This window comes from Physcomitrium patens, chromosome 3 (genome assembly GCF_059467195.1).
Source record: "Physcomitrium patens ecotype Gransden chromosome 3, ASM5946719v1, whole genome shotgun sequence".
Lineage (NCBI taxonomy): Eukaryota > Viridiplantae > Streptophyta > Bryopsida > Funariales > Funariaceae > Physcomitrium > Physcomitrium patens.
Window position 1 is genome coordinate 12767369 of NC_143412.1, and position 14453 is coordinate 12781821.

General features: G+C 42.4%; 1 protein-coding gene and 1 long non-coding RNA gene across 10 annotated transcripts; one reads left to right on the top strand and one right to left on the bottom strand.

Annotated features, from left to right (window-relative positions):
• Positions 1-457: 457 nt before the first annotated feature.
• On the top strand, positions 458-6450 carry LOC149989513 (uncharacterized). Of its 5 annotated transcripts, none has more exons than XR_016502124.1 (5): positions 458-818; positions 1071-3005; positions 3254-4189; positions 4662-5830; positions 6175-6450. It is a non-coding gene; the product is annotated as an uncharacterized LOC149989513 (long non-coding RNA). The 5 variants fall into 5 exon arrangements; XR_016502123.1 differs by lacking the exon at positions 6175-6450 and having other exon boundaries at positions 4662-5055; positions 5264-6163; XR_016502122.1 differs by lacking the exon at positions 6175-6450 and having other exon boundaries at positions 3254-3390; positions 3706-4189; positions 4662-6163.
• A 406-nt stretch (positions 6451-6856) lies between these two features.
• LOC112280021 (nuclear pore complex protein NUP98A) lies at positions 6857-13971 on the bottom strand. Of its 5 annotated transcripts, none has more exons than XR_002969182.3 (14): positions 13627-13971; positions 12964-13017; positions 12076-12351; positions 11215-11892; positions 10372-11036; positions 10132-10225; positions 9756-9822; positions 9281-9419; positions 9043-9162; positions 8633-8807; positions 8346-8408; positions 8036-8209; positions 7321-7907; positions 6857-7100 (listed from the first exon to the last, which is right to left on the bottom strand). XR_002969182.3 is itself a non-coding variant. In XM_024514925.3 (13 exons), exons 2-13 carry the CDS (start codon positions 12980-12982, stop codon positions 7378-7380), a joined length of 3000 nt encoding a protein of 999 aa, XP_024370693.1. In that variant the 5' UTR covers positions 12983-13017; positions 13627-13971; the 3' UTR covers positions 6857-7377. The 5 variants fall into 5 exon arrangements, 3 of the variants coding, with proteins under 3 accessions (XP_024370693.1, XP_024370695.1, XP_024370696.1); XR_016502119.1 differs by having other exon boundaries at positions 12964-13020; XM_024514925.3 differs by having other exon boundaries at positions 6857-7907.
• Positions 13972-14453: the final 482 nt, after the last annotated feature.

Consider the following 14453-nt stretch of genomic DNA (forward strand, 5'->3'; position numbering starts at 1 on the left):
TCACAAAAACATGTTGTATTTCATAACACTTATATATATATATATATATATATATATATATATGTGTGTGTGTGTGTGTGTGTGTGTGTTTATATATACATATTGAAGTCTTTATACAAAATCTTTACACAATATTATGTTTGTAAATATATGAAAAAGGACTTTTTTTAATATTATGGATTTAATATTAAAAAAAAAGAAATTATATATATATATATATATATATATATACATACATATATGTATTTATTTATTTATTGACTGATCACACATATGATCCTTCCTAGCAAAATTTAATAATTCCAATTAATTTCATAGACAATTACCAACTGTGAAAAGAACGGGATTAGTAACTTTAGAAATCATTAATAATTTAAGAAATAATAAAATAAAATAAAAACAAAAAACAAAAACTTGCGGGAGTTACTTCGAGAGCTGTCACCAGAATCGTGTTTTCAAATTGGATCCACATCGTATTGTCTCTCCCAACTGACAGTGTTGTCAACAAACACTTCGGCGTGTACACGGCGCCATGAAACTAAGCCCCACACCACTGGAGAGTCCAAGCGCTTTTGCTCCTCTGCGTCCAACGGCAGAATGACAATCCTTTCTCGACTTCGTGACGATGTCTTTTCTCTCCTTCGCTGCGATGGCGTCTTCTCCTTGACTGGGAGAAGAAGCAAGACAGCGTCACTTTCGATTAAATCCTCGGAATGTGAATGGCGTCAACACTGGATCTCTTCCGCAACTGTGGACTCTAGGTTTAATGCCTTCTATCCAGCAATTGGACTGGGAATGAAGACAGGCAATGCATCCAGGTTCTGTGATTTTCTCTCCGCTACTTCTAGAGTAGTCTAATTTAAGCCATCTGATCCAAGTCGTTGACATTGTTTTGCTACTCAATTTGATCCGACACACAAGTACATAGCTCGCCGAAGTTGTGCACTCTTTCTTTCTTTCTTGCTTCGTTTCGGTAACACGATGCAGCTCATGCCATTCCAAATGGACATGGCAACAAGTAAGTCTTCTTTGACGATGGTAACGTTTGATAGAGAACTTCGCTTTCGTAGAACGGGCAATGAGCAAGATGTGAAGTAGTGAGTTGGCACAGGCATCTCGTCTAATGGGAAGAAGGCACACAGTGCGAAGTCTAACAGACGATCCCATCCATGCTTGTCTGCTCTTCAGAGAGGACCCTTCCGTAAGTCTCTTTCTTCGTCGTCGCTCGTGTCTTTCTCTTTCAGTCTGCTCCTAGCAGCTTGCGCTTCTTGCATCTCTTGTCTTCATCATCCGCAATTGTTTTCCTCCCTCATTCATGGACGGTATCCATCAATGCGAGACAACGATTCATGTTGCGAAGCACATAAACCATGGCATTAGTGTTGCGACTTCACTTCTTCTCCAGATAACGCTCCAAATTTCACGTCGTCTTCAATTCAGCTGCTTCGCGGAGTTCGTTTGCCAGGATTCAGGTGGAGCTACAGGGACGGTAAAGCTTGTGATGATACTATGACAGAGGTAGAGCGCGGTCAAGGTTAATTGTCTTTCATTTATTTTAATGAACAATCGTGGTATTCAAAGTTACACAGCTCTTGCTTTACATTGTTTTGGGAATATTCTGAAGTTATGAGTATATCAGTTCCCTGTCAATCCAACCAGTCTGTACGTAAGCTACTGTCCTGATTACAAGTCTTGAGGTGTATGGTAAAAATCAATTCGGCTCATGGTCAATGTTTCAACTAAGTGGGGAATAAAACTTAATTCACGTCCGGGATTCCCCTGTCTGATAATGTTATGGACATCGAGTTTGGTGGCACAAAGTCGGCAGTCGATTATAGCATTTTTAATCCAAGTCCCTCCCAAAAGTGAAGCGTAGTATTCAACTTAGCATGCGCTCGTCGTTTTCATTGACAGGATTCGTTTGATTCTCTTGTACTCGTGTTCGTTAGGTTTAAGTTTTGACTATATCGTTGTTACTCTGATCGTTTTCATTTATATTTATTTTTTTACCATGTCCTATGAACTTATTGTCGTATGTCAGATGTCTGCTAAGATTTCAAATGCATGTGTTAATTGTATGTCGATATTCATGTAGCTCCGATTTTGATATGAGAATTTCCACTCATGAACAGGACTTTGCTGGAGTGAGGCCCACATTTGATGCTGCTCAATCTCGTGATTCTCGCAAAGTGAGCTTTCAAATCGTATCATTTTCAAAGTGAACTTGCAATGGTACTGGAATCAAAAATCATTTACTGTTGGATTATCCCAGGTCTTGTCGGGAACAGATTCCCTTATATAATCTTTGCTGTGGTAAGTGTAACTGGTAATTCTTCAAGGCAACTCGTGCGCGTCATGAATAATTCGACTTCTTCTCATTATTTTGGATAACTCCTGATGTTTTCATCATTCAATTCCAGTTTACAGTCATACCCTCCTTTGCATGTTTTGTGCAGCATTTTGCCTTGGAAATTTCACAAGTGGTTTGCATGGATCAGGTCCTGTAACAAGTTCTGTTTATCTGTGGAAGGGAATTTTATCACATTCATGTGGCTGTGTTAAAATGTCATGTGACACACAAGGATAGTTTAAATTGTATGCGATTATTTTATTTATTAATACTTTATAATCACTAGCTTGAAGCTATCAATCGCCTGACACTCCTGTTTTTAAATGTTAGATTTTGTGGCGGGTGATATATCTGTTGTTACTTTGATGGTTTTGTTGGAGCCCGACTTCGATGTTCATTCATAATGCATCATTTGAGCAAATAAAATGATGTTTCATATTCTGTAACAACTGTCTTATTGAAGAACTATATTAGATCCCATTGCGTGTATGGTCTTGTGTTTTGAAAGCTATTTGAATGTTCATTTCATGCAATGTGTTCCAGAGAGAGTAACAGCTTCTGGGTCCATTGAAGACCTCATTGCTCGTCGACATCACAGCCACTGAAGCCACAACCTTGATTGATGTTTGAATATCAGTATACTTATAATTATCGGGTTGGTATAAGGTCCCTTTAGGAGTGCCCAATTTGAGCTCAAATTTCACCTTTTTATTTAATGCTTAATTGATTCTACTCCTTTTGATGAAGACGAGGCATTCGAGGATTTATACATAGTTTGTTGAAAATGTACTTTTTGAAAACGGAACTAATCTAGAAAGGAGTTTGAAGACTTTACAAAGTTCCTGGTCGCCTGTTATGATAAGTTATCATTTTTCTTTTTAATAACCATGTTTCTTTCTCCAGGTACCGGATTGATGGAGCTGTTTGCAAGCTGCAGTAGTCCTTGGATCCGATAATCTGCCGTTGGAGTCTACCCTTTTCAACTACTGATGAGGACATTCAACGTCCTAAATATGAGGTTTCTGCACCAACAGACGATGGTAAGTCTCTAGTGGGGGTGGGTGAAATCCTGCGTCGTTGGACCTTAGCCCTGCAAGTTGTCCATAAACAAACCCCCCGCTTGGTGAGGAATATCCATGTCTGTATTGCCAAGTTCTTATTTGTATTCCTTTTCGGTCCCATGTAATATTTTGTAGGAGGTTGAAAATTTTACCCGTCGGCCTTGAATCTTGGTAGGGATACTTATGATAACCCTCTCTCACCATTATTATGACTACAGTCTCTAGTAAAGTATTGATTTTCATGAGGTTAAGCAATCATTCCAGGAGATCTAATTAGTTCATTTCACTGTTTAGTATTCCTAAACCACTTCCTCAAGAACCAGCTGAAAGAATTCATGCGAGGGATGGAGGCAGCAATCGCAAGTTTTCGGGAGCGTGTACAAGGTCCCGAATTTTTGATTTAATCTCGAGCTGCCCAGATTACTTTGTTTGCGTCTCCAAGAACTCATATCTTTTATACGCTGTGACGAGGCAGATGTCACATAGCTATTTGCCTCTCTGTACTTTCTGATCATTCTTAGGTTAATAACTGCAGGAGGAATATATTGAGGAAAATGTATGTGAAATGGCCAAAAGTTCGCATTGCTGATAGAGCTTATACCCACTAGTTCAGCGCTCAACCTACCTGACATGTCTCCAAGCTTTATTGGAGGGTACACACAATCAAAGGCTGCACTATCTGGAATTGTATCTTTGCAATTTTTGTGAGCGTTGCAGGAACAAGATGAATCAGAAAGCATTTGTTTGCTTTGGAGTGGTCGATATCAGCTCGATGAAGGTATGGCTTATCTCATTCGGTTAGATGTGTTCTTAGGTGTAATGTAGGGTATCATTGTTTTTACGGATTAAGCGTTATTGATCTGTAAGTTGAAATCAGCACTGGATCTGATATTGTGATCTTCATTTTCCATTTGGCTGAGTTCCTTATCGCCGTTAGAGTGAGGTGACACTGCATTTCGATTTCACATACATTAGAGGATAATCTCAACATAGAGCTTGAGTACGATATTGGTAATGGTAACAACTAGACTAGTATCGCATACATGATTTGGTTTTTAAAGACATCAACGCGCGGTCTTTGAATCGTTTAGTTGAATTATTTCAAGGTATTCGCCACAGCGTTTCTTTGAAATGGCTATTGAAAATGATGAGAAAGCATTCTAGTTGAACTGCTCTCGATTTCCCATCCTTGTTGTTTCGCTTTCAGGAAAGTTGATATTTTTTTGTTAATTCAGAAACATGGTGGGCAGGTATTACCTCTTTGCGTTAAGCAGTCCTGAAAGCCGCCCTTCAAAATCCCATTCCCGCTGTTGCGAACACGACACAACGGCCTACAAGAACAGAACATCATTTTACTCTCATGAGTTCCTCCCATATACATGCAGAAAGTAACAGGGAAGTGGTCTTTGTGGTCCTGGATACTAACCAACCAACTTATATTGTTAATAGTGATGTCCATTCATTAATTCCCAGGGTAAATTTAGGCAAAGAGATGGAGGAGAAGAACATATTTCCATCAGATCTACAAAGAGCAACGCAGAGGATAGTCACGGCGGGGGATTGGTTGAACGAGAGCTACGACGTGGAGAACGGCACTAAGATGAGTCCACATGATCTACATGTTCCTCATGTTCCTGATCTATGGTAATCATCACCACCCCTGTTTTTGGATTTTCATATATGATTTCGAGTGAAGGCTGCACTACCTAATGCTAACTGTTTGAAAGGAGATGTTCCTAGTTTATGACAAAAGCTTTCAGCTGAAGAGGTTACCTCTGCTTGCAAGAATTGAACTTAACCCTGTTAGTCAAAAAAGAAGAATTCGTATTTTAATTTAGATGTGGTTATGTAGGTAGATGATTCTTATTCGTATGAGCTTGTCAATTTCAGCGTAAGGATTCAAGGAGAATACAGTTTCTATATTCCGATCTTCGTTCGTAATTTTTACTTCTTCACTGAAGATCTCACTCTATCTACTGGGTATCTTCAATGACATGTGAATATTTTAAGTGGATTTGAAGGGCCGCAGTGGAATAGGTACCTGGTACTGGATGAACAGAAAATCCAAAGAATTCCTGGCACCAGAACATTTTAATAAACCATCAACCCTGTCTAATTGCTCATACACAATTTTGTGTTTTTCTTTTCTTTATATTTAAATACCTAACCCTGCCCAGCTTCTACCAAAATTTACGGACTGCGTACAATTGGTCGCCCGGCAGTGTACTGTTTACAAAATTTGAGCAGCTACCCAACATCTATATCTGTAGACACTCATGGATGACGGACGGATGAAGTAAAAAGGTCAGAGTGCGAGCTGGCTACCCGTTCGGCGAAATCGGATTTGAAGACCATGAACAAGAACAGATAGAGCATCGTAACTTGCGATGAGACAGCCATCCGGACAATCATTAAAGAGGTGCTCTTCCTTGACTCCCTCCAACTCCAAGTGTCAAAAAGCTTCTGCAGATACTACTTGGGAGTTAGCTAAAATATCGAGTTTCTAGCCTCATGAGGTTTCACCCAGATCAGTTGCGACACCTTGTCCATGTTCATTCTCGTGTTTCCATGTTAATTTAGGTTGTGTGAATCATGAAAATCTGTACTGTTTACGTGACTTAGTCATGACTAAAGTCCAGAATTATTGGAATGGTGTTCATTGGATCGCACTCCCTTAACAGACATGTAATAGAACACGATGTCAACTTTAACACGAACTGTCATCTCCCACAGCTGAATTGCTGTGCATTAATCTTGGCCCAGACTTGAATCGATCTGCAAACTACCTTGAACTACATGTGGAATCTCATGAAAGAAGCTTATGGAAGGGAACATTGCAATTGAGAACTTTAGATGGTAAAAATATGTTCAAGATGGTGGGTAAGAGCAGAACCATTTACCGCTGTTCCTGAACTCATAAGATGCACATTTTAGCAAACATTAGGTTGATGGATTTAGCTAAAATAGCAAGTTTCACGGTCTCTTAGATACTAAAGCAATAAACTAGAATGTAAGATACCCCAAACTTGCCCTAAAGAAGCTACCTCTGATTTTTATGATCAGATTCTGGAAAAAATGAGGGGGTGTTATTACTTATATCTAATCTTGTTTTATTTTTTTCACTGTTTTTTCACAAATTATAAAATATAATTTCATCGTTACTAATTCAATGCACACGAGTTACACGTTGCTGCAGGGTTGTAGGCATGTTTTGAATCTAATTTAGTTATGATAATTCAAGTTTTTACTTATTTTTTAAAGAAACAATTCAATTCTTCCTCTATTGCATCAAACATTAAACTGTTTTTTTACAAAATTGCTTAAATTTCATATTGGCAGTTACATTGACGACTACATTATTCTTTCACTCACATCGAACAAGCCATACCTTAGAGTAAATGCTCACCTACATTCTGATGTCAAGCCATTTTAGTCGAAAAACAGGTACCAGCAAACAACTAAATATATAGTATGTCTCAATATTTCTATGTCTTGAATGGTTTAAAATAAACAAGATAATGAAAGGCTCACACCAGATTTCAACCCCCATTTCGTGAGGTCTGTTAACCTGATTGCTTTCTAGAAGGGGACAAGAAGCTACAGTGCCGGTAATCATACAGTGAACAAACGTCTGAAATAACCTACATCATCCTTAGCACCATTTACTACGTCATTAAAATGATAAGTCCCTGAACAGCCAACATTCACAAAAGAAAAAACCTCAGCAGAGGGAAAATCAACTATCACTCCACATGATTCAACTCAGAATCCCTTCACAGCATTCCGTGATCCTCAAACTAACATCAGTTTCATGATGTCCAAAACTAAACCTCTTGTTTGTATATACCACTTACAATCTAAGATACGAGTTCATTTACAAATGTGGGTTGAGGACCCAAGGGAGCTGACCTGCCACAACAAGAGCTGCGCTCTTGAAGGAAGGTCCTCGTGGCCATCTCCCTCGTCTCAATCAAAATCCAGACCATATCCACTGAAATGCTTCACTCTAAACCTCCACTCCGCCCTTGCCGCATCATACCCCAAAAATTCTGCCCCCTGCTCCTCCGTTTTCTTCCTCAACCGCTTCTCAAACTTTTCAACCTCTGGCCCCTCCGTATGCTGCTGCCCCGTCTTCTTGTCAATGCACCTCACATTCAACAACGTCACCTCCGCGGGCTTGTTCAACCCTTGCCCCACAGGCGGTTTCTTCGTTTCATCCATGTACACAAGCACCTCGCACTTGTTGAATTGAACGATGTTTTCCAAATCCAAACGCCGCACGTCGGTCTCACCTAAGAACGTGATTTGCCCATAACCCTTCCGACCAACTACGAAGTCTTTCACTCTACGGCAGTATCCAGAATCTGCACGTTCCAACGCAGCCAGTTCCTGAACTTTTGGATCCGTGAAATAATCAGAATGGCGTAACTTTGGCATCATCGCTTCTATATCAGCACCATGCTCATAGGCAATTGCAGCTTCGCCGGCTCGGTGTCCTGAAACGCCATCAAAGTATATTAGCGAGACCACGCACCATTCGAAACTCGAGGCTCGGAAATGTAAAATACAACCAAATAATTAAGGATTTGAAACTCTACTCGCAATAAGACCACATTCAACTTACCAGTGATAGAAATGTAGCCATTTCCCCGGTGATTGTGCTCTTCGCGGAATCCATCGGCTTTCGAAACATATTTTGCAGTTGGTCTCTCAGTGGACTTAACCTGCGTTACTGGCAGGGTTTCAACGGTTCCGTTTCCATTTACATTCTCTGGACTACTCCAGTTGGTTTGCGGACCTGAGAGTGACAGATAGTTGAAACGAACAGAATGTGTAAGACGTTGGATACACCACTCAGGTAATTATGAACATTTGTGAACTGCCTCAATGTTATTGCTGCATTGGAGTCGATAATATTTAGTATACAGGCTTACTTTCTGGAAGTAGAAACGGATTTGAGTCTGCATGTACTGTATCCCGTTCCTTGTCCAGGGGACCTGTGAACAGAACATCCATACGAGGATTTGAGATCATCTTTCCTTAGATCTCACACATCATCTCATTATAGACAAAAGGTCCATACACAAGCACATACATGCCATTAAATACTCTTTCACAGTGCACTGATACTAAAAATATGTCTTAATTAAAAATCACCAAAATTCTTACCGCACAAAACTTACTGGAAGTTTGCCGAATAAAGGGATGGAGGGAGACTCACCATCATTTTGTACAGGTGTAGCTAACTCTCGGATGTCAGGTGTTCTCTTCACCGCAGCCACAGGAGATGGTTCTGGCTGCCAAATGAACAACGAGCGTGGGTTTTCTCGTGGCACAAACATGACATCTGCTTTTGGAGTTGAAGGAGCTTCATCACCATCACTGAAGAAAGATACCTACAGATGCCACATGGTGGAAAGGTGTTAGAACCTTGAATGCACCAAATAGTGGGACGCAAAGAAAAAATAAGAAACATGTGTCGAGAAATAAGAGCTCAAACCCGCCAGCTGTATTGTCCTAGATTTTATTCACTTCGTCGTCTTAAATTATCAAACAGAAACATAATTCAAAAGAAATCACACAAGTAGGTATGATAAGCATCGGGTGTAGAGCAAAGTAACATAATTTCACCTTTGCACTGTCCTTTTTAGGATGATATCGCCGTGCGTGCATGCGAACCTTGGAACGCTGTGCGATATGCCGTGGTGTTAACAGAGTATTCACTCGCACTTGAGTTGGCTTCTCTGATATCTGCATGTAAGCAATATTCTTACCGTCAGAAAAAGCTAAAATTAAAAACTTAATAAAACTCACACTTGCAAACGCTTAGAAAAAATAGAAAACTCCAAATCGTTAAACCAAAACCTACCGGCATACTCGAAATTCCGTATTGCACAGATGGACAAGAACCGGCACTCCGGCCAATTGTTATATGTGGCATTGCTGGAAGAGTGCCGAAAGGGTTGGTTACTGGAGTTGGCATGGCTGTAATGGCATTCTGAGAAGGTCTGCAAGCACAAGACACTTTCAGGGTCAGAAGGAGGCAACCGGGTAGCATAGATATTAATTAGTGCAAAACTAGTGAACTGTTCTTTACACCACGATATACCATTAATCTGAGATCAATATACCTTACATGGTTGAATAAAATATACTTAGAGAGCGACACTCAGTCGTGATTCTGTTAATTTTTCACCTCATACAATACCCAACTCATACTCCTCATACGAAAAACGGGGGCCATGCTAATACATACTGCTGCTTTCATCTCTTTTGCACCTATTCTAAACCTACGGCACTCCTCAGAACACAAACATGTCAAATCAGCAACAGAAACCACTCACTGTTGTGCGCCAAATGTAGTCTGCTGACCGAATGGGGACGGCGTAACGCCAAAACCGCTCCCTGCACCTGCATTTAAAACGACGACACAACACAAAAATTAAGTAGATAAGTACGAAGATGCCTACAAATTATGGAGCACCTTGGCTAGGACTCTCTCAGAAGGTCACCAAATTCATGTGAACACCCAAAGTACCCTGAGAACCGATAATTTCTGTCCAACATAAATTGCTTCCCTGGAAGTTTTACTCGTTCACAAGAAACTTTCAACTACTGAAAACAACAAAGGATGTCAAACAAATTTGCCAAGGGCTAAGAGCATACATTTAACACAAAAAACCAAGATCTGTGATAAATTCAAAGGGTTTTGTCCTGTACCTTGCTGTGGAGTTTGAAAACTTGAAGGAAAGCTGAAAGTACTCGGCGTCTGTCCAACAGGAGTTGATCCAAAACCACCAAATATAGAGGACGGCTGTGATCAAACATTCCTCAAAATCGGTCAAAACGTACTCAAGATACATCTACATCCCTCAAGTCTCACCTCAATCACTCTTAACTCACAAAAAACACAACTTAAATCAACAAGGCAAAACGCTATTAAACCAACTACCCACATACCGAAGATTGCGTTAATCCTGCTGGCTTTGATTGAGCACCAAATATGGAACCAGGAGTGCTTGAGCTTCCAAAGAGGTTTGACCCAAATGCTGGTTGACTTTGCTGTCCAAAAGGCTGTGCAGTACTCGTCCCACCAAAAGCAGATGTTGATACTCCGAATAGTCCTCCGCTACTGCTCGCTGGTTGGCTGCTCCCAAACAAACCACCTCCAAACGCAGAAGTTGATTGTGCACCAAATGCTGATGTTGACGCTGCACCAAATGCTGAAGTTGACCCTGCACCAAACGCAGGACTGCTCGATCCGAACAATGAAGGTGATGATGTTCCAAAGGTTGTGCTCCCGAATGCAGATGCCGAAGTTTGCCCGAACGGAGACGGAGACGAACCAAATGCTTGCGACGAACTTGCCGTCCCAAATCCTGGTGCAGACGCTCCAAAAGGAGTAGAACCAAATGCCGGCATGGACGTTCCTCCAAAAGCAGGAGTGGTACTGGTACCAAATGCAGGCTTGGAAGCACCGAATAGACTTGTACTGGAGGCGAAGGGGTTAGGGGCTGCTGCCCCAAAGGTAGTAGTGGCTGCTCCGAACGGACTGGATGTGGCTGGCTGACTGCTTCCAAAGATCCCACCTGCAGCTGGTGTAGCGGTAGCTGGATTAGGTCCCCCTGCAAATTAAACACAAAAACATAAGATCATCGATTCCAGCGCAAGGAAAAAAAACATTTCCCACACTAGTATCACAATTCTACATAATACTACACACTTGAAACTCTGCTCCAATAAGTTGTACCTAGAAATATGTTTTCCTAAGCCACTCAAAAACAAATATGAAATAATGCTCACCTTTATCCCCGGCTTGATAATCCTCCCATCTCAATTCCTCCAATGACTTGTCTTTGTAAGTGGGCATAGCAGATATACACAGAAACTTTCCTGCTTGAGCCCCAACCCCTGAGTCTGTGTCATTGGTTACCGCATAAGGTGTCACTCTGCTTCCAACCCGCTGTGGCTGCTGAGCTCCAAAAGTGGGTGTCCCAAAGCTGGTACCAAACGCACTCCCAGTAGAAGCCCCAAACGGTGATGCTGCTGGTGTGCTTCCGAAAGCTGGTGTCGTACTTGCACCAAAGGCAGGCGCACTTTGCCCAAACACCGAACTACCCCCAAATGCCGGAGCTGACGCGCCAAATGCAGGTGTCGATGTCGACGCTCCAAAAGCAGGAGTCGACGAAGCCCCAAAAGCGGGGGTAGCCGACGCCCCAAATGCTGGGGTGGATGTCGCACCAAAGGCAGGAGTTGACGCTGCACCAAATGCAGGAGTCGATGCTCCAAACAGCGGGGTTGTCGTGCTTCCAAACGCAGGAGTAGATTGAGCACCGAAGGCTGGCGTAGTGGACCCGAATGGTTGGCTGCCGAAGGCTGGTTGTGACTGCCCGAAAGACGGCGATCCAAATGGATTCGGTTGGGTTTGAGTAGTACCGAACCCGCCGAAGGGTGAGGCAGGCTTTTGTTGACCAAAAGCTCCTGAAGAACAAACAATAACGCAAGGTTGAATATAACAGAACAATGTTACCAAAAGCTAGTGCTCGCTGCATATGCAAAAAATCAAATTACAATCACCCATCGAGAACTGCCTCCTTGTACGTGTCGATCCTTAAAGAAAAATCACTGAAGATACTAAATTAGAAGATGACATCAACTGCTTACCGAACGCAGGTGTTGTTGATGAAGCCCCAAATGCGGATGAGGACGCCGAAGCTCCAAAAGTCGGTGTGGGAGTGGCTCCAAAAACACCCGTTGACGTGCCACTGCCAAATAAAGAGCTGCCTGTCTGTGCTCCGAATGCTGGGGTAGTGCTGCCAAATGGTTTAGCCCCAAATGGATTGTTTGCTTGAGTGTTGGTTCCAAAGGGATTCGGATTTGCACCGAAAGGATTGGCAGCTGCAGGAGCGCCAAATGGACTCGGAGTTGTTGCCCCAAAGGCTGAACAAACACAGAGAAAATCAAGACCACTTGTCAGAAATTATAATTTTCGAGACAAATTCACGCTTGGAAACTTCTGTAGAGGACTGCAAAGCATATGTTGGAGTGATGGAGACATGTGATAACGAAGATCGTTTTTAATCTACCACAACAATTTCTGATCCTGTTACCAACCCTACATGAATATGATCCACGAACCAAGAAACTGGAGATTTGATAACAGTAGCAAAGAGGTTATTCAAGCTGCATCGTCCGAAGTTTTAGACGAGGTATGCCGGTCGAAACAAAAATTAAAGTGCCAAAGAGAAGAAATAGACCATAATCTTCTCTTGAACTAAATCACCACACTTCGTAGAAAAACTTGTGATAGTATACCCTAATGCAATGAATCTATGATGCAAGGAATGGATTACTTATACTCCATCAAACTACAGCAAGATTCTGTAGGAAGTGGCAATCCCGTACACAGATCGAGCAAGTTTAACCAAGTGACTAATTTCCACAACCTCGGCATCCTTCAGGTTAATCATCGAGTATCGAATTGCAACCACCACAACGCAATTCCTAACATTGAACCTGTAATATCTGAATCAAAGAGGAAGGGGAACTTACGGCTGCTGGATCCAAACATCGCAGGTTGTCAATTAGCCTGCTCTATTTCCGATACTGCTGTCATCACCATACAAGACAACGATTCGTCAAAACTGGATCATCAAAAGCAACTGGAACAGCACATCTTTCAGATATCGTGAAAGAAGGTCTCAAAAAAACACACCAAGGCAATCAATCGCCACTTCACAACGTAATCAACATCCCAACCCACACCAAAACGAAACATGGACAAAATGAACTACAGCCCGCAACAAACACAAAACGATACTAGATTCCAAAATCTCGCAAACACAAGCGCGCCTGCACACACACTCAAACTCAAAAACACACAATTCAGCCCCCTCCTAAAGCGCCACAACTTTTAGGGTTCCCGGACCGATTCTACCCCCACCAACACCAAGCATCCAAAACAAACGCTGACCAAATTCCCGTGGCGCTGCACGAAATGGAATCGAAAACCACGAAACACACACCTCCTCTCACACTTCGACCCCGAATCAGTCCCAAGTCAATTTCCCAACTCCCTCTTCCCCACGAATCAAACCCCCTCTCAGCTCCCAAATTCCCTTTCCAAAAACATTCGACTCACCTCTCCGCTTTTCCACACCACGATTCACGACTGGTCCACTCAAAAACTCCAAAACGCAACCAGTCAGTGCTCACCTCAGAGGAAACGAGCCGCGCTTGCTCACAGAGGCAGACCGAGAAGCATTGCTGCGAGCGACACTTCCGAGAAGGGAGAGATTCAAGGGAAAAAAAAACACTAAAAAGGTCGATGGAAGAATGAGAGCTGTCGAAGGAGGGGCGTAGGTTGGCTCGATTGCGAGCGATTGCTGTAGTGACAGCAAAGTTCTGCATGAAATTGACCGCTATCAACTTGCGAGCTTGCGAGCTTCGCTTCGCTTGTTGCGACTGCGCATGGTCGCGACGGGCCCTTAAGCCTTATTCTACTTCTTCGTCTTGTTCTCACGTCCTCAAGCCTGGGAGTGAAATGCAAGGCAAATGCTCCTCCTCCACCCTGTCTCTCCTTGCAGCAGTGGGAAACGAGACTAGCACCCCCCCCCCCGCGTGGAATTTACGAACCCAAACTTATTGTCTCTTGTGAGTCAAGCTTCGGGCTGCCCACTGCGCCACCCGAGAAAAAGGTCGGACGAGGATAACATTGTCGTTTCTGTTCGTTCGTTGGTTGTTCGTCGTTCGTAGATCACCATCACACAGACTGGCCTGCTAAAACGTAGGGTACCATTGACTAGGCAAAAAAGTGGCCAGAATCAAAAAAAAAAGTTTTAACTCTCATCAATCATTAATTCATCTATCCATTCGTATATCCATCCATCCATCCTCGCCCACGTAGGCTTATTAAAAGTTAGAGAGTACTTTTTTTGGTTGGCGTGGACGCAGAGGATTGAATGGCTTTGGCAGGATGGGTGGGTGATTCTGCCCGGGAACTGTTTTGGAAAGCCATGGCCCCTCTCACCCCCTTTGTTGCA